The following is a 17064-nucleotide window of genomic DNA, read 5'->3' as shown; positions in this document are numbered from 1 at the left end:
GTCACTGACTATGTCAAAACCTTGTCCCTGTTTCCACAGCATAACCTACACAGGATTAAAAAGAATATAACTGAAATAGTAAATTTCCAAACATTAGAATCAGCCTATAAGCTGGATTTCTCTAGAAAATCATGTTTCTTTCTTAAAGATGAAAAGAGATCTTGTAAGAGCAGATGTGGCATGCCCAAAATGAGAAATACAATGTTATGAAGACACATAGGAAACTTAGTCACCAATATAATCAATATTGTGTTTTCAGGTAAAAATATCCACCACTTTTTGTCATTCAAATATCTTTTTTTTTCCTTTTGTGATGCAGATCTAAAAGTGTCTTGGTACAGCAAAGACAAGAAAATTAAGCCATCTAGGTTCTTTAGAATGACTCAATTTGAAGACACTTACCAACTGGAAATTGCTGAAGCTTACCCAGAAGATGAAGGAACTTACACTTTTGTTGCCAATAATGCTGTGGGTCAAGTATCAAGCACAGCCAACTTGAGACTGGCAGGTACAGTAAACAGCCTTCAGAACCACAGTTAAATATGGCTCTAATCTCACAATGTCAGTAACAATCACTAAAGACTCCATGTAAACCATCGTTGGCCCTATCGTTCTCTTTTAATGCAACTAATAGTTTCCATGTTATATGCTGCATTCTCACGTTCCATTTATCCCATCTCATTATCAATCACAAACATCATTTCTCATTTTGCCCTGCTTTGTCTTTATAATGTTCTGTATTGCTCTCCTTACCAGCTTTCATGCTTTCTGATCAGCATGTATCAGAATGGAGAGAAAGATGCTAAAGAAATAGGTAGATTTGCTTTCTAATTTAGCTAGGATGAAAAAAAATTTTTTTTTAATTTAATGTAAGCATTACTATCGTCCTGTTGTCTTGACACAATTCTGATTTCACAGAAGCTACGGAGGGTGATTTCAGGTCTGTATACCACATAGGTTATTCACCGTCATTCAAAGAATGCCTGAAGGTTGAGAGGTCTCATCCTAAGATGGTTTAGCATTTCTGATACTTGGGACTTTTAAACAGCCATCAGAAACACTTCCCTGGTAGTGGAGGGCACTTTGTTTCAAAACAAGGTAACAATATTTTTATACAGTCAGACTATTTTTGCTGAGCTAATTTAATCTATGTATTATTAACTATGTATAAATACATCCAGATTGAGGGCAACTTTGGTTTTTCCCTTAATTTTAAACACTTACTAATAATCAGATATTTTCTTAATAACAATTTAAAGTGGCTTACAAAATAGAAAAAAATGTAATTTTACAACCAGAGGGGAAAAGGTAAAAACAGAAAATAAGTATACCTAAACCAGATTATGTACTTCACTAGTGCCTTCACAAACAATACAGTGAGCTTTTTTAGACTACTTATGTCTCGACTTGTTTGCCCGGAAAGTGGAAGGGAACATGTGTGACTTGGAACCAATGGTGGCATATGTTGACAAGACATTAGGACTGGACTGGATTCTAGTCCACCATTGAACTTTGCAACAGATCTGTAAACAACTCCAAATGAGTTCTGGTTTCAGTGGAGGGTAAGACATTAAAGGTTGGCATGCTTCTTTTCAGGATTTAGCAAATTTGAAGAAGTTGCATCAAACTCCCAATGGCATGTCTCTTCATCAGTTTCATTTAAGAAGGAGTCCCTTGGCCAAAAGCCCATCTTCATCCAGCCTCTGTCAAGCGTCAGGGTGCACAGCGGGGAGACAGTCAGATTTCATGCAAGGGTTTTTGGCATTCCCAAGCCAGAAATCCACTGGTTTCATAACCAGCAGCCAATTCTACCAACAAAAGATGTAGTTTTCCATTATGAGGAGGCCACAGGCATGGCTTTAATGCTTATAGTTGATGCTTACTCAGAGCATGCTGGGCAGTACTCTTGCAAAGCCGCCAATAGCGCTGGGGAAGCCTCTTGTGCAGCTGCACTCACAGTGACTCCAAAAGGTAAAGCTCATCTTGCTGTAAAGACTTGGATTTACTTCATACCTCCTGCTCCCACTGTTACTAATGAGAGTCTCTGCTGTTTGTCTCATTGCATAGTGTGGTCAGTCTGTAATTTACTAATGAAGTAACACCCAGTAGGTCTTCCTAAGTTCTCAGTTATGGGTTCACCTATATGGTTTAAATCTCTGAAGTATATAATCTGTGCATTACATCAGTAAGTATTTTTTTAGGCATCAACTTTGTTTGATGTTTTTCCTTTTCTAAAGAACATCTCATCATTGGATCATTAATGATCCATTTGCCGTATATTGTTTGTACAGTATATGGAAGAAGGGGGACAAATGGTATTCTGTGGGAGGGGGCAGGGAAGAGAGAGGGAACGGGAGACTGTGTCACTCTGGTTAGCTGTGGTGACAACAGAAGGAAGGACCCAGATACTCTACAGCCTCGCATGAGCCTTCGTCATCCATTCATCATTGGATCACTGGGAATGAGCGTTCGTTCTTTTGTGTGATGTGATGTCCTGGAGCACACTGCGTCTGGCATGCTGCTTCCAAGTGACACTCATGTCTTTCATCTTCATCTTCCATGCCATTGTCTGTTACTAACCTAGCCAAGTGACAACACTTAGATCTTAATATTCTTTTCTTTTTCTTGTCACTTGATTATACAGTGCGAGCCCTAGCTAGGCAGAGTTCTGGGAAAGATGTAAGAAAGTCCACCAAGTCCCAGGCAGTGGCAGATTCCTCTTTCACAAAGCAGGAGAGCAGAATATCCCAAAACGAAATTAAGTCATTTCAAGGATCATCCTATGAATACGAATCACAGGTTTTTGAAAGCGTATCTCAAAGTTCCACCCACACAGCCTCATCGGTTCAAAACGTAGAGTTGCGTCATACTGCGTCCCTTTCACAAATTGCAGAGAGCACTGAGTTCTCTGGGAACTGGGCGGAAGAGGCAGTGGGCAAGGGCCCACGGATTCTGCTGCCGCTTCAGGACCTCTCTGTAAAGTGCGGCAACACGGCTCAGTTCCTCTGTGTTTTACAAGATGACTCTTCGGTTGATGTAACCTGGACTCACGAAGGCGGAAAGATAGAGGACTCGGAAAGAGTGACGCGGTCACAAGATGGAAATATTCAGTTTCTTAGCATACATCATGTTCAGCTGGTAGACCAAGGATTGTACAGCTGTATTGTACGCAATGACTATGGAGAGGAGACCACGTCGGCCGTATTGAGCATAGAAGGTGCTTCTTTGGTTTTTAGCTGTGACTTTCTTCATTTCATCCTCATCGCTTTATGCAGCTTTCCTGCCCTGCAGATCAAATCAGTGAATATGTTAATTAGCATATCCCTAACTCAGCACTCTATTGATAAATGACTTCTGCAAGTCAGCCAGGTCATTGGCCAAACTTGTGACGCGAACATTCAACTTTCCAGTCTAGATTCAAGGAAGTTTAACTCTCAAATCTCGTTTCAGAAGGTTATGGTTCATTTCGTATGTGCTGTTTTTTCTAGTATTTACCCAATGTGCCACCTACGAAGTATACCAAAGAAGGTCAGGATGTTATAGTTCATCAGGTATTAATTAATTATTTATTGTTGTGCCTGATACTGTGCCAAGATTAAATTTAGTTATTTTAATATGAAGAGGCTCAACATTTCTCATTTCTGCCCTTTGTTTACAGATCTGGAAGTTCTAGCTATTTATAAGGAGACTATATAAATAGCAGATTGGGCACTGAAAATAATAGGGTTCTGTCTGGACCAAAATGAAGAGTCTATAGATATTTCTTGATAGATGATACTGCTTTTCAGTCTCAGATCCTCCTGGAATCATAGAATTATCTAACGGCAAGAGCATTATTTTTGTTGTTATCATGCTTGATTTCCACCATGTCTGGAAGGGCATGAATAAATTTGTCTTAGAAGAGAAAAGTTCCTCCTCTTATCAATGGACTTCCCTTAGATAGGAAGGAGATAGGAGAATTATTCTTCAGGTGCTAGAATGCCGTGCTGTATGTCGGCTAAAGTATCTTCATTGAGTCCCATGGAAGGAAGCCGATGGAGAAAGTTCCAGCATCTCCAGGGGTCCATGGAGAACTATGGCCTCGAGGTCTCTCCTGACCTGTCCATACCATTTTTAAGATGTTAGAGATGAGCAGGGCATAATATGGATAATATGGTGCTATGTGACTGCTGTCTTGGCTCTGAATTTTGAAACAGGTTCATACATCATTTACTGTATCTGTAATCCTCAGTCACCCAGAGGAGGCTTTTTTCTTTCTTAATCTGATATTCTGTTCTGTAGATATTCCTGGTAATATTTCCATAGTCCTCAAAAGGACTATCTCAAGAACTGAGGTCTAGTTATGCAAGTGAAATGGAAAATCTGGTGGCATCCAGAGAGCTGAGCCTCCATTTCCCCATAGCTGCTAGCTAGTGCAGTAATCACCCAGAGTGACTATTTATCTGGGGGTGACATGGGTGACAACCAGGACAGGTTCTGCAGCCATGCAGTTGGGTATTGGCTGTGTTGTGGAGGTAGGAGAAATGTAGGCCTTTTCAGCTTGCTTCCTAAGGAACCTGGGGCCACAGTACGTGCTTGATTGTCATGTTGCTAGAGTGGACATTTTTGTCACAGGGTTTCCAGTTCCTTCGGTCCTAATTGATTATATTATTGAAGTGTTCTTGGAGCAAAAACATTTTTCTCTTGGAAAGTTCAGACTTCCTCTTTTATACTTAAGCAAGTTGAAAGATAAGCCACTTTTAAGTGTTTGAAGAATGAACGATCAGGCACAGTTGTCTAATTGTGGAACACAAGATCAGTCTTCATATGTTCCTCTTTTGATCTTATAACTTGATGTAGGCCACATAGTTATCCACGAAGATCAAGTAGGAATATAAAACCCCATAAGTCTGCTTGAGTAGAGTTCTTCTCTGTGTAGTAAGCACAGATATATATTAGTTTGGGGACTAACATGCTGCCTTCCTTCTCATCCTAATCACATGTCACCTTCTCTAAATTCAGCATGTGTTTTACTCTTACAAACACAGCTAATTTATTCCTTTTCCTAACTTTATTCTCACCTAGCAAAAGAATCGCAAACCAGAGCAGTTACAAAAATTGCCCTTGGTTCAGACATTAAAAGTATTAAAACCCTCAAAGAGTCACAAATTAAAACAAGCCATGAAGTAAAGAGAGAATCATCAAAGAAAACGTGAAGTTTGTCCTTCACTTCGTGCCAAAGCCCACAAGGAATGGAGAAGCCAGGGAGGTCAGCCTGCGCGCGTGGTGCCACACAGATGGACGGAAGACCGAGCGGGAACCCGGGGAATCTGCCTTGCTCAACAGGCTTCCCCAGAGACGATTGTGTCTAAGGCCTGCGCCTTTTCTCTATATAATAAAAGTCATTTTGAGTTGAGGGCTCTCTGTTTGGCTCCTTAATATGTCATCAGACTTTGTGTAGTTTAAAGTTTTAAAGATGGTTCAAGTCAAAGGACTACTTACTAGTAGGAAACACTTAATTCTGCAGGAAAACCTGAGAATAGCCCTCGGCAAAAAGTGGCAAGTTAGAAAATGCATGTTCCTTCTCAGTGTGACACCATCTCTTAGTCTTTTAGTGATCAGTCGATAGGACGTTAAAAAAAAAATTCCTGTAATTTGTGGATTGCTTTTTTGAATGCATGTAGAGGCATGAGGAATTAAAGAACTAAAAGTGGAAATTTCACAGAGAACCTAAAATAAAATTTTTAAAAAATCTTTCTGCAAACATTGTCATGTACTTTATCAGCTCATTGATTTGTTTGGCATGGATTTTTGGGGTTGCATTTGGGAGATGTAGTTTTCTATTACCAGAATCAAGGAAAATCATAATTGTATGAATATATAAACTGAGGCAGAAAGTATATGGAATTAATCATTAAAATCTCTGTATATATTTTTCCATTTTAGCCCCAGAATCCATTTTGCACGGGAGGATTGAAGAGCAGATTGAGGTGGAGATGAAAGGTATTGTTATATTGGATGTGAAATTCAAGTAGAAATTCTGAAGGATTAATAGAATCCTTGAGCTGCCTACTTTCTCTTCGTATTATTGAGAAAAATGACATAGATGTACAAATATATCTCTTAGAGTATATATTACTATGTCGCATGCCTAGTTTAGTATGCTGATGGTTACATGCATTTCTTGGTAATTTGTTTGATGGTCATTTAAAATTTTGTATTTAAAATTTATCAGTCACATTCAACTTCATGTTTGCAGTCATTTTCAAAAGTGCGTATTGGAAAAGTTGTCATCTTAATGCATGAAATCAAGAAGTAGAAGTTTGTTTTCAAAATCACAGTGAATTAAATTGAACAATAGACAATAACCTAGCTGTCGTTCTCAGAATGCAATGTCATGAATGAATTATGACTGAAATGCTATTTTGTTTAGGGTGTGTGAAAATGTTACATTCCCATTCTGGTGTACACTTCATGCACATACATCATTTTAACATTGATATGTCTCTTACACTGGCTTGCAGATAGCTGCCTTACGTGATCCTCATTGCCTGCTTTCCTTTGCATAACATTGTGACTTTATAGCTGTATTAGTTCGAATAAACGCCTTCTCACTTTATTTTAGCTAATTATTTATGGTTATAGTTCTTAATAGATATTTTTTAAATAGTTAATTCTCAAAAATATAATAATTTAATCTGCAATCAAAAGGATCAGAAAGGGCGTTTATTCCACTCTCTGCAAGTCAGGTAAGAGTTTCCTCTTAGCCATCAAAAGAACAAAGTTTTCCTGATCTCAAAACAAACATGCACAGGAACATGTTATTTTGAAATGCATTTTTGCTTGTTCAAGAAGAAATTTCAACAGTCTGAAGAAAAGACCAGACAACGAACGATTTTCGTGTCAGAATCTTTTAAACAGAGCATGGTGTTGCGTTTATTCGAACAAATATGGTGAGTGAATTTTTTTTTATGGATTTGTGAGAATCTGTAGCATGCATTTTATTCTATTTCCTATTTTGCAATTTCATTTATTTTCAACTTTTTCAAATACTACGGAAAATAGTAAAATGCTTTATAAATTACTTTTTTTTCAGAATTGTTCTCTGAGGGGGAATCTGAACATTCCGAAAGAGATACGCGCGATGCCTTTTCAGATTCTGAAGACTTAGACCACAGCTCCATGGCTGCTAAAAGATATGCAAGTCGAATATCATCTACGAGCTCCTGGCCCGAATATTTCAAGCCTTCTTTTACCCAAAAACTTACCTTCCAATATGTTTTAGAAGGGGAACCTGTTGTTTTTACGTGTAAATTAATTGCTTGTCCAACTCCAGAAATGACTTGGTTTCATAACAATCGGCCCATCCCAACGGGTCTTCGACGGGTTATAAAAACTGAGAGTGATTTACATCATCACTCTTCCAGCTTAGAGGTTAAAAGCGTCCAGAGCAGAGATTCTGGAAGTTATAGATTATTAGCAATGAATAGTGAAGGGTCGGCTGAATCGACGGCATCATTGCTTGTTATGCAAAAAGGGAAAGATGAGAAATGTTTAGAATTTCTGAAAAGGGCAGAGCAGACACATGGAAATACGGAGGCTTTAGCTGAAAGGAGAGAAGACAGGATAGAGGTTGGCCTGAGGTTTACTGGTTCTCCCTTTAACAAAAAACAAGACGTAGAACAAATAGGAATGATGAGGACGATACACTTTAAGACAGTAAGTCCAGGCAGGAAAATGGACTTTCCCTATGAGGAGGAATATTTAGAAAGTAAATCTGACATAAGGGAATGGCTTAGCGTAGGTGAAAGCTTCCTGGACAAGGAGACCAAAATGAAGTTGCAACGTTTGCGGGAAGCTAGAAAAATGTTAATGGAGAAGAAGAAATTATCTGTTTCAGATGTGTCCTCTGAAATAAGCACAAGAACTCTGAGAAGTGAAACTAGGGATAAAGACCTTCTGTTCTCTAGAGAGGAGCTGGAAGGCAGGTTTGGATTGGATCTAGCCAAAAATAGGGATAAAGTAGATCATTCGTGTGAGGGGATTGTCCAAAATCCACAGGTCCTTCCTGGTCAAATGGATCAAAATGTAGAATCTGGAGAACCTCCCCCAAGCTTTCAAGCTACTGTTGATGAAGAAATCCTCCAGACTGAAATAAGAATGAGCCAAGAGGAGTTTCTAAGAGAAAGTCTCCAAAAAGACCATTTATATGGTAGGATTCTGGTAAGCGAGGATACCCATGGAAGAGAACTTGAAGAAATTATGACCAAAACTGAAATTGGAAGGTCCTCTAGACATATCACTGTTGTAAATAAGAACGAGGAAATGTTTGAGACTCCTGAAGAGGTGTCCCAAGTTGTACCACACACCAGTGAAGCTTTGGGTGCAGTTATAAATATTGAAGAAAATGCAGAGCTAGATAGTGAGAATGTAAGAAATGACGACTTGAGAGAAGTACAGCACTTTACTTCCACTGAAGCTGATGAATTTGAAACCGAGCAAGAAGAAAGGACCACAAGATTTTTGGAAAGTTCTTTCCAAAAGCATCCACAACGTTGCCCACCTTCATTTCTTCAAGAAATTGAATCTCAAGAAGTTTATGAAGGTGACAGTTGTAAATTTGTGTGTCATTTTCAAGGATATCCTCTACCCATAGTGACATGGTATAACAATGATCTACCAATCCCACGTCACCGAGACTTTGTCACTCACACCTCGGAGAACTATTCAGTATTAACTTTTTCTTCTGTTCTTCCTCAAAATGAAGGTTCTGTTACCTGTGTACTGTTTAACCAATATGGAACAGTAAAAACAACTGGTGTACTTAAAGTGAAGGCAAAGCAAGGACACGGGGTTGATACACGTACAGTCCCAGTGTTGTGTGAATACACTGATGAGGAAGAGGAGCTGGCATTGGTGTTTGACCAAACAAAAGGCATTCAGCCGTCTTGGAGACAACAGGGTCGAAAACATCTCCAGACCAACTTCCCAGTTCCTCCCTCTGCAGACGCAGAATTGCTTCCCTTTCCTGTAGAAATTCAGATAACAGCAGCTACTCCAACCCCAGAACAGGATAAAGAGTCAAGAGAATTGTTTCACCCTGAGGAGCTGGAACCTACAGTAACACCCCAGGATGAAGCTCCTCCGTCACCAAAACACAAATTTATATTTTCTTCAGATATTACTAATGAGCCACCAAAAATGTTACAAGAGATGCCAAAGCATTCCAGGTGTAGAGAAGGGGATTCCATAGTATTTGAATGTGTATTGTCTGGTGAGCCTAAACCAGTCGTGACATGGTTTCAAAATGGGCTCCTATTAAAGCAGACCCAGAAGTTTCAACTTGAAGAAGTTAACTTTAGCCACAGATTATATATTAATGATATCAATTATCAAGATTCTGGAGAATATAAATGTGTTGCTCAAAACAGTTCAGGAACCATTGAGAGTGTTTCAAATCTGACTGTGGAACCGGTCACTTGTAGGGGGTATAGTCATTTGGAAAATACTGGTGGAATTTATACAAAATATTCCAGAGCTCAACAAATTCAGGGAGAATCTGTAAGGGCCCATTTTTATGATTATCCGCCTGATCCTTTTACTCCCCAATCCAATATAAAAGAACATTCTGTAAGGGAATGTTTTCAAAGCCTTGAGACAATTGAACAGATAGATCAGAAAGATCAGGTTCATTGCACATATTCTAGAGAAAAACTACCCAGATTTATGCAAGGTGCTTCTAGAGCCATAAAAATCAACAAGCCTGTCAGAGCCAAACTCATGCAGTGTCAGGGTGAAGGGAGAGAGGGACACATAGATGAAAAATCAAAGCTGTACCAAGCCGAGGGTACTGTTTATCCATTTGTTGATGATTTCAGTGAAGTTAAAAGAATTAGGAAAGAGGTAAAAATTGATTTCGGAAAAGTTGGTGATGCAGAAAGGGAAAATGTGCAAGAATACGCCCAAAGAGACTATTTACCAAATATCCAGTCTGAGAGAGATTCTGATAGCTACAATCCAAAAGATTCATCTCTCATCATATATGAAGAACCCCTTGAAGAGAGACACTACCCAAGGAAAAATGTGAAGCATAGAATCATTGCATTTGAAAAGTTACAACATGTAGAAAAAGGAGTTCTAGAAAAAAGACTTACCAGGAAATCATTTGTCAGTCCTCCTCAGAGGAAGCTTGATGACAGAGACTTTCCTTTTAAGCAAAGAGAATCAAGATCAAGTAACCTAAATGCAAATATATATCAGGCAGAGACAATGTCTCCAGACACTGAGCCAGATTCATCTGACATTGTAATGAATTTAAAGCTGCTTTCTTCTCAAATGTATAAGGAATTTGAAGTACAAGAGGGGGAAAAACAGAAAGAAGTAGGTCTTATAGATCAACCTGTAATTTCTGGAAGGGCTGAACAGGAAGCACCCATTACATTTGACTTAAAACCATTCCACTCACAAATAGAAAATGCAGATCGAAAATTCCAAGCATTAGATGGTGGTCAACCCAAAGAAGCTGGTTTTAAAATCCAACATCCTGCTTCTGAAATAGCTGATGCCGAGAGCATTGTATTTGATCTAAAACAAATGTATTCTCATATAGGAGATCCAGCTAAGGAATTCCAAGGGCCAGAAACTCAGCAACAGAAAACACCTTATAAAGAAGAAATTGCCGGCACTGAAACATCACAATCTGAGACACAAAATACCTCTAAAAGTGTGCTGAATAACATTTTTACCAGTCCAGAAATGTCTTCCAGTCATGAGTTTTCACATAGGACTGTGATGGAGAAGAGGCATTTTGATGAAAATATTCTTTCTTTGGAAAAACATACACAAGAACATAATTTAGAAATTTTAAATCCTGATATTTCTCTTAAATCTTTTTGCGAAGAAACCCATAGTGGATCATGGGCCCTACTTCAAACCTCATCTCCTGATGTGGGAGAAACTGATATTTCTGAGGAAAACAGTTCTCTAGAAAATGGAGGTAGAAGTTTCATTTCACATTTGAAAAAAGCAGCAAGTGAGGGAAAGCTCTTAGAGGTCTATGAAAAGGAAGAAGAACACACTTTGGAAGCAGAGTCGGCATCATTTCAGAAGCAGGATGGAAGGACACAGGGATATGTCACTGGAATTTTGGGAGACCACAGAGGTGATGTTCACCAGGTAGCCGCATGCCACACAGAAGTGAGCCAGCGCTTTCCATTCTTAATGACTGAGGAACAGCAGGATCCAAATGAACAAATAAGGGAAAAAATTGATGCCTTTGGAAAAGAAAAATGTAACGAAGTTCAAGTTCAGAATGAAACTTCTGTCTCCACTACTGAAGGAGAAGAGATAGAAACTTGTTTTTCTGAAAATCTGCCTAAATTGGATGAGGCACGTACAACAGAAGTAATGGACTCTGAGACCTCTCTGACAAAATATTTACTTGCTGCTGGAAAGCACAAAGTTCCTCAAACGAAAGACACCAAACACAAGGCAAACCTTCTCCAGAGTGAATCAATCACATCAATGGAGGTTGAAGAAGTAACTTTCAACACTGTGTATGAATATTACAACCAACAACAGGAATCATTAGGTCGCCCATTTTCCCCTGAATCTGATATTTCGATTGATGTAGGAAGTATAAGCAGTGAAGAAATCTCAGAGTTAGATCAGTTTTATACCCCACCATCCTCTGTTGAACATTTCGAAACTCCAAAGTCTCCTGATTTCTATTTCAGTCCTTCAGATACAACTAAACAGTTCGCAACAAATTCAGGAGGTGAGACTGTGGGAAGAACTACAACTTTAGAGGAAGCTGCCGAAAGGTACTCTACACCTTCGGAAGGAGAGGTAGCAGAGAGATACTCCACACCTCCAGGAGAGGCACTGGAGAGATATTCCACACCCCCAGGAGAGGCTCTCGAGAGATATTCCACACCCCCAGGGGAGGCTCTAGAGAGATATTCTACACCCCCAGGAGAGGCACTGGAAAGATATTCTACACCCCCAGGGGAGATAATAGAGAGATATTCTACACCTTTAGGAGGAGAAACAGTTGAAAGATATTCTGTTCCTACTGGAGGACCAAATCCCACTGGAAACTTAAAAAGGTACCCATCAAAAATAGAAAGGGAAGACAGTACACCAAATGAACATTTCCATACACCTACAGAAGAGAGGAGTTCAGCTAATGAACTATGGCGTTCCGATTCATTTGGCACCCCCAGTGAAGCAGTTGAACCAAAAGACAATGAAATGCCGCCATCTTTCATTGAACCTCTGACCAAAAGAAGTGTATATGAAAACACAACATTAGGCTTCATTGTTGAAGTTGAGGGCATTCCAGTTCCTGGTGTGAAATGGTATCGAAATAAATCTCTGCTAGAGCCAGATGAAAGAATCAAAATAGAAAGGGTGGGTAATGTGTGCTCTTTGGAAATTTCTAACATTCAAAAAGGAGAGAGGGGAGAGTACATGTGCCACGCCGTGAACATCATAGGGGAAGCAAAGAGCTTTGCGAAAGTAGACATAGTGCCCCAAAAAGAAAGAGCAGTGGCCCTCCCACCTCCAGTAACACATCAGCATGTCATGGAGTTTGAACTGGAAAACACGACATCATCAAGAACTCCTTCTCCTCAAGAAATTGTCTTGGAAGTTGAATTAAGTGAAAAAGACGTTAAAGAATTTGAGAAGCAAGTGAAAATAGTCACAGTTCCTGAATTCACTCCTGATCATAAAAGCATGATTGTGAGTCTGGACGTTCTACCTTCGAATTTAGCAGATCCAAATATGGCCTCGAGGGGGGAAGAAGGCCAAGATTTAAAAATTGATTTAGAAGTATTTGAAATGCCTCCTCGCTTTATAATGCCTATTTGCGATTTTAAAATTCCAGAAAATTCAGACGCAGTGTTCAAATGTTCAGTCATAGGCATCCCTAGCCCGGAAGTTAAATGGTATAAAGAATATATGTGTATTGAACCAGATAATGTCAAATATGTGGTCAGTGAGGAGAATGGAAGTCACACCCTTATAATTCGAAACGTCGGTCCATCTGATAGTGCGACATACAGGTGCAGAGCTATGAATCGCGTAGGAGAGGCTATCTGCCGGGGATTTCTCACCATGGGAGATTCCGAAATGTTTGCTCTGCCAACAAAGAAAAGCAAAGTGACTTTAAGCAGCTTGAAGGAAGAGTTAGTCTTAAAGAGCAAATACTCAGGCAGCTTTTTTGAATTTCAGGTGGTGGATGGGCCTCCCAGGTTTATCAAAGGTATCTCTGACTGTCACGCACCTTTAGGCACAGCAGCTTATTTCCAGTGTTTAGTCCGTGGCTCTCCACGACCCACGGTTTACTGGTACAAAGATGAGAGATTGGTGCAAGGTGCACGATTCAGTGCTGAGGAAAGTGGCATAGGATTCCACAACCTGTTCATAACGAACTTAGGAAAAGATGATGAAGGCGAGTACAGGTGTGTGGCTATGAACGAGTCAGGAATGGCAGAGACCTGTGCAGCCCTGACCCTAACTTAGTATCTTGTGCAAAGTTTCCGTGCCTCCGTAATGATCAAATTGATTGAGTGCTGCCATATTTCCCAAATTATATAGATCCAATAAATTTCCAAATAGGTCTACTTGATCTGAATTTGATACATTGAAAACCCCTGGGAAACCAGTCTCTCTCTGTAGAAATCTCATGTTTGTAGGATATGTAAATCTTCTGTGATCTCAACTGTGGAACCATCACTGTGTCAACTCTGCTGTGAATCATCAAGCATGATTAAATACCTCCGTGGCTACCTAACCGTCTGTACGGCTGCTTTACCCTCGTTCCTCCTCCACAAAAGAGTTTCGGTAGAATGCGTTCTCTTTTACCAGATAAGCTATTTACGTAAAGTAAAACATAAGATGGAAGACCGGGTCAGATGACCTCCCAGACAGGTTGTTAAGGTAATTCTCCTCTCTGCTCTGAGTAGTAAGTCATTTTTGAAATTGTAACCCTTTTGTATCCAAATCCAGGCTTACTGACTTGGAGGTAGAATAGATAGAACAAATAACAGAAGCCAGCCTCACCCAATTGATAACTAGTTCTCTAATCTGTTTTACATTGCAACCTTAATATATTTATTTGGCTCTTTTAAAAACATTTTCATTATTAATATCCCTCTTCTTTGTAAATGTTTTGACTGTTGCTGGTTTTGAAGGGACCAACAGTGCTTTCTTTTTGGATGGAGTTCATCTAGACATTTGTACATTTGCAAAATATGCGAAGAAAGATCTTTCCACTTTTGGGAATACCTCTTTTTCTCAATTTTTAAAATATCATCAAATGTTAAATGCAATATTCACTTGATATTGACCTGGGGGAAAGGGGAAACTACTATATTACACTTATATAGACATTTTAAAACTGTAGTCCAATTTCAGAATCTTTAACATTAGAAAATAGAAGGTGGGGCATTTTTATATCCAGCAATACAAAGTATCTCAGATTATATGCAAATAACAAGATAATAAGCTTTCCTGTCATTTTTAAACTAACTAGAAATTTTTAAAACTAACTAGAAATTTAAAAGCATTCAAATTTAAGATATATGTGTCTCTAAGGTGACTTTATTTTTCAAAATTATAAAAAATTCACAAAACTCTTGACAGAGTATCTGTGTATCACTGTGAACCTAAATCTTCTCACATAAGATGTAATAAGTAAAAGACAATTCAGTTTTCTTACCTAAAAATGAGGAGTTAGACCAAAAGACCTCAGAAATAATTGTTCAACTCTGCGATTCTGTGTCATCCTAAAAGTAATGTTTCTTAATATAATTTAGGATTAACTTTAGTTTTACAACAAATGATGAGAAAATAATAGAATGTAGTAATGAAGTTACGAATCTTTCCTCCCTCCAACTCTGAATTACTCTCTGTTACCTAATAGCTGGATTTGTCCTCTGCATCAAACTTTTATGTACCATGATCATATTAGAGATATTGCTTTTAATTATAATAACTTAAGCAATTTAAATTTAATTTTCAAAAGAATTCATATATTCAATTATGTTTGTTTCTTTCATCTAACCATTTTTTATTCCCACAGTAGGAGTCCCTTAAAGGCTTCCCAAATTCAAGGAGCAGTTGAGAATGTGCAGAATATAGAGCAGTCAGGCTTACACCCCTCCTCACCCTGCCCCCCTAAAATATCTGTTTTCCTGTCTTGAGTCACCATAACTCATCCAGATAGATATACTATTGTGGAACAATCATTTCTGTTTCAACCAGTGAGTACATAGTGTCTGTGATAATAAGTATAGATATAATATATTGCATCATAAATCTCTGAAATAAAATTAGTTCTATAGTTTAGGGACTTTGGGATTTATTCTACTCTTAGTTACAAAATGGACGTTTCAATAAATTAGAAATTCAGGTCATGACAAACAAGACAATGGCTGGCATAGGAAGGATGGAAGGAGGCCACGGAGGAAGGAAGAAGGGAAAAACCTTGTAATGTCTTATTGAATTTAGAGGAAGGAAGGGTTTGATTTTGCTCATTAGAATTCTTATAGGCTCAAATGCAATGAATTGAGGATATTCAGAATAACAAATGACTGAAGGAAGAAAAATAAGCCTTGCCTTACTTACTTGGCTTACTTATTGTTGTAGATAATTAAATGAAATTTTTTTCTGATTCAGTGGCACGTAACTTAAAAGCCGGGAATATTAATTTCTCTGATGCTGGATAGAGAATTCATTGTATTATACGTAGTAAAGTTTAGACATTAGCTGCAGCTACTACATGTACTTTTAACTATACCTTTGATGTTTCAGCACATTTGAATTTTATTTACTGTATATTTTATGGTCAATACACCATGTTAGAAGTAAGAGAATACAACTGAAAATACTTCAAATATTAGTGAGTTGGGATGATTTAAATATTCACATTCATTCCCTTTACAGATATTTCGGGACTTCAAATGAAGGGACATGAGTAATAAATGTAAAGTTAAGTAGTCACCATTAGAATGTGAAATTAATCAATGGCTATGCAGTTTACTAATTTGAAATAATAAGTAACTGAATATTTATTCTACATGCCATTGGTAAATTTTGCCAGTGCATTTAGAGCCATTAGACACTAGAGTTGTGCCTTCTGATGCTTCTATGCCAGCGCAGAGAGAAATTAAGGCATGACTACTCCATATGATACAAGGGGAGTGAATTAATACAATAATAATTCTGCTTTTGGGAAAGGTAATAAAACTATTTTAACAGAGCTGTTCTACATTCCTACCAGATTTAGTGAAAAGCCTAATTACTTCTTATCAAATTATGCCTGTCATCTGTAATACTGTTTAAAGAATATCTGTTATTCACTCTTGTTTTTCTGTTCAATAATGCTGTATAGGTATTTCTCACACAATAAAGTACAATCCCATTTTTAGTGTTGGAGTTATTTTCTTTCATTCCTGATTCTCCCATTTTATTGACTTAACAAAAAGCCTTATTATAAAAGCTCTGTTGAAATACTATGGCAATTTACAGGGACAAAGAAGGCAAGAATTTCTCTTAAGTGAAACCAATGATTCTCTTACAAATACAAATTAAGTATTTCTTATAGCCTCTTCTTCTTTTTTTTTAATAATAGCTTTAGTTTATAAGCAGTAACGGAAACATCAGTGTTTTATTTTGGAAATAATCAGTCTTCAGTTTGACAATGGCTATCATTCTTAACTCAAGAAAATTCTAAACATAAATAATAATTCTGGATCTTTTTGAATTTGATTTAAATAATTCTGGATTCTTTTATTTTAAATATATAGGCAGCAGTTTTTCAAACTTTAGAATTGAGGTTATACCACAGAGAAAAATTCATAAAATAGCTTTAAAATTTATAAACTAACACAAATGAAGTGGATTGAAAGTTGCATGAGTACAGTATTTATAGTTATATAATATAAAATGAGCTAAGAAGTGTGCTTAGAATGGGAGCTTAGAAATGTGCTTTTTTAAAAATCTTGGGATAATCTAATGATTCCAGGAATAAAGCAGAAGAAAGCCATCATCTGGTGCATAATTTTTTGACTTCTATTT

At 38.0% G+C, this 17064-nt stretch overlaps 1 protein-coding gene across 2 annotated transcripts in view; it reads left to right on the top strand.

Moving 5' to 3' along the window:
• TTN (titin) overlaps window positions 1-17064 on the top strand; it is a 274226-nt gene that overhangs the window by 48370 nt on the left and 208792 nt on the right. The window contains exons 44-46 of one of the 2 annotated variants that reach the window (XM_032356076.1): window positions 320-508; window positions 5926-5982; window positions 7076-16435. In XM_032356076.1, the coding sequence (XP_032211967.1) occupies window positions 320-508; window positions 5926-5982; window positions 7076-13506 (6677 nt within the window). In that variant the 3' untranslated portion in view covers window positions 13507-16435. Of the gene's footprint in view, window positions 1-319; window positions 509-5925; window positions 5983-7075; window positions 16436-17064 lie in introns of those variants that run through there. The other variant, XM_032356075.1, reaches the window with a different exon arrangement.

This window comes from Mustela erminea, chromosome 8 (assembly GCF_009829155.1).
Source record: "Mustela erminea isolate mMusErm1 chromosome 8, mMusErm1.Pri, whole genome shotgun sequence".
NCBI classification, from domain to species: domain Eukaryota; kingdom Metazoa; phylum Chordata; class Mammalia; order Carnivora; family Mustelidae; genus Mustela; species Mustela erminea.
The sequence above is the reverse complement of the archived record's forward strand: the minus strand, read 5'-3'. Positions and strand labels throughout refer to the sequence as shown.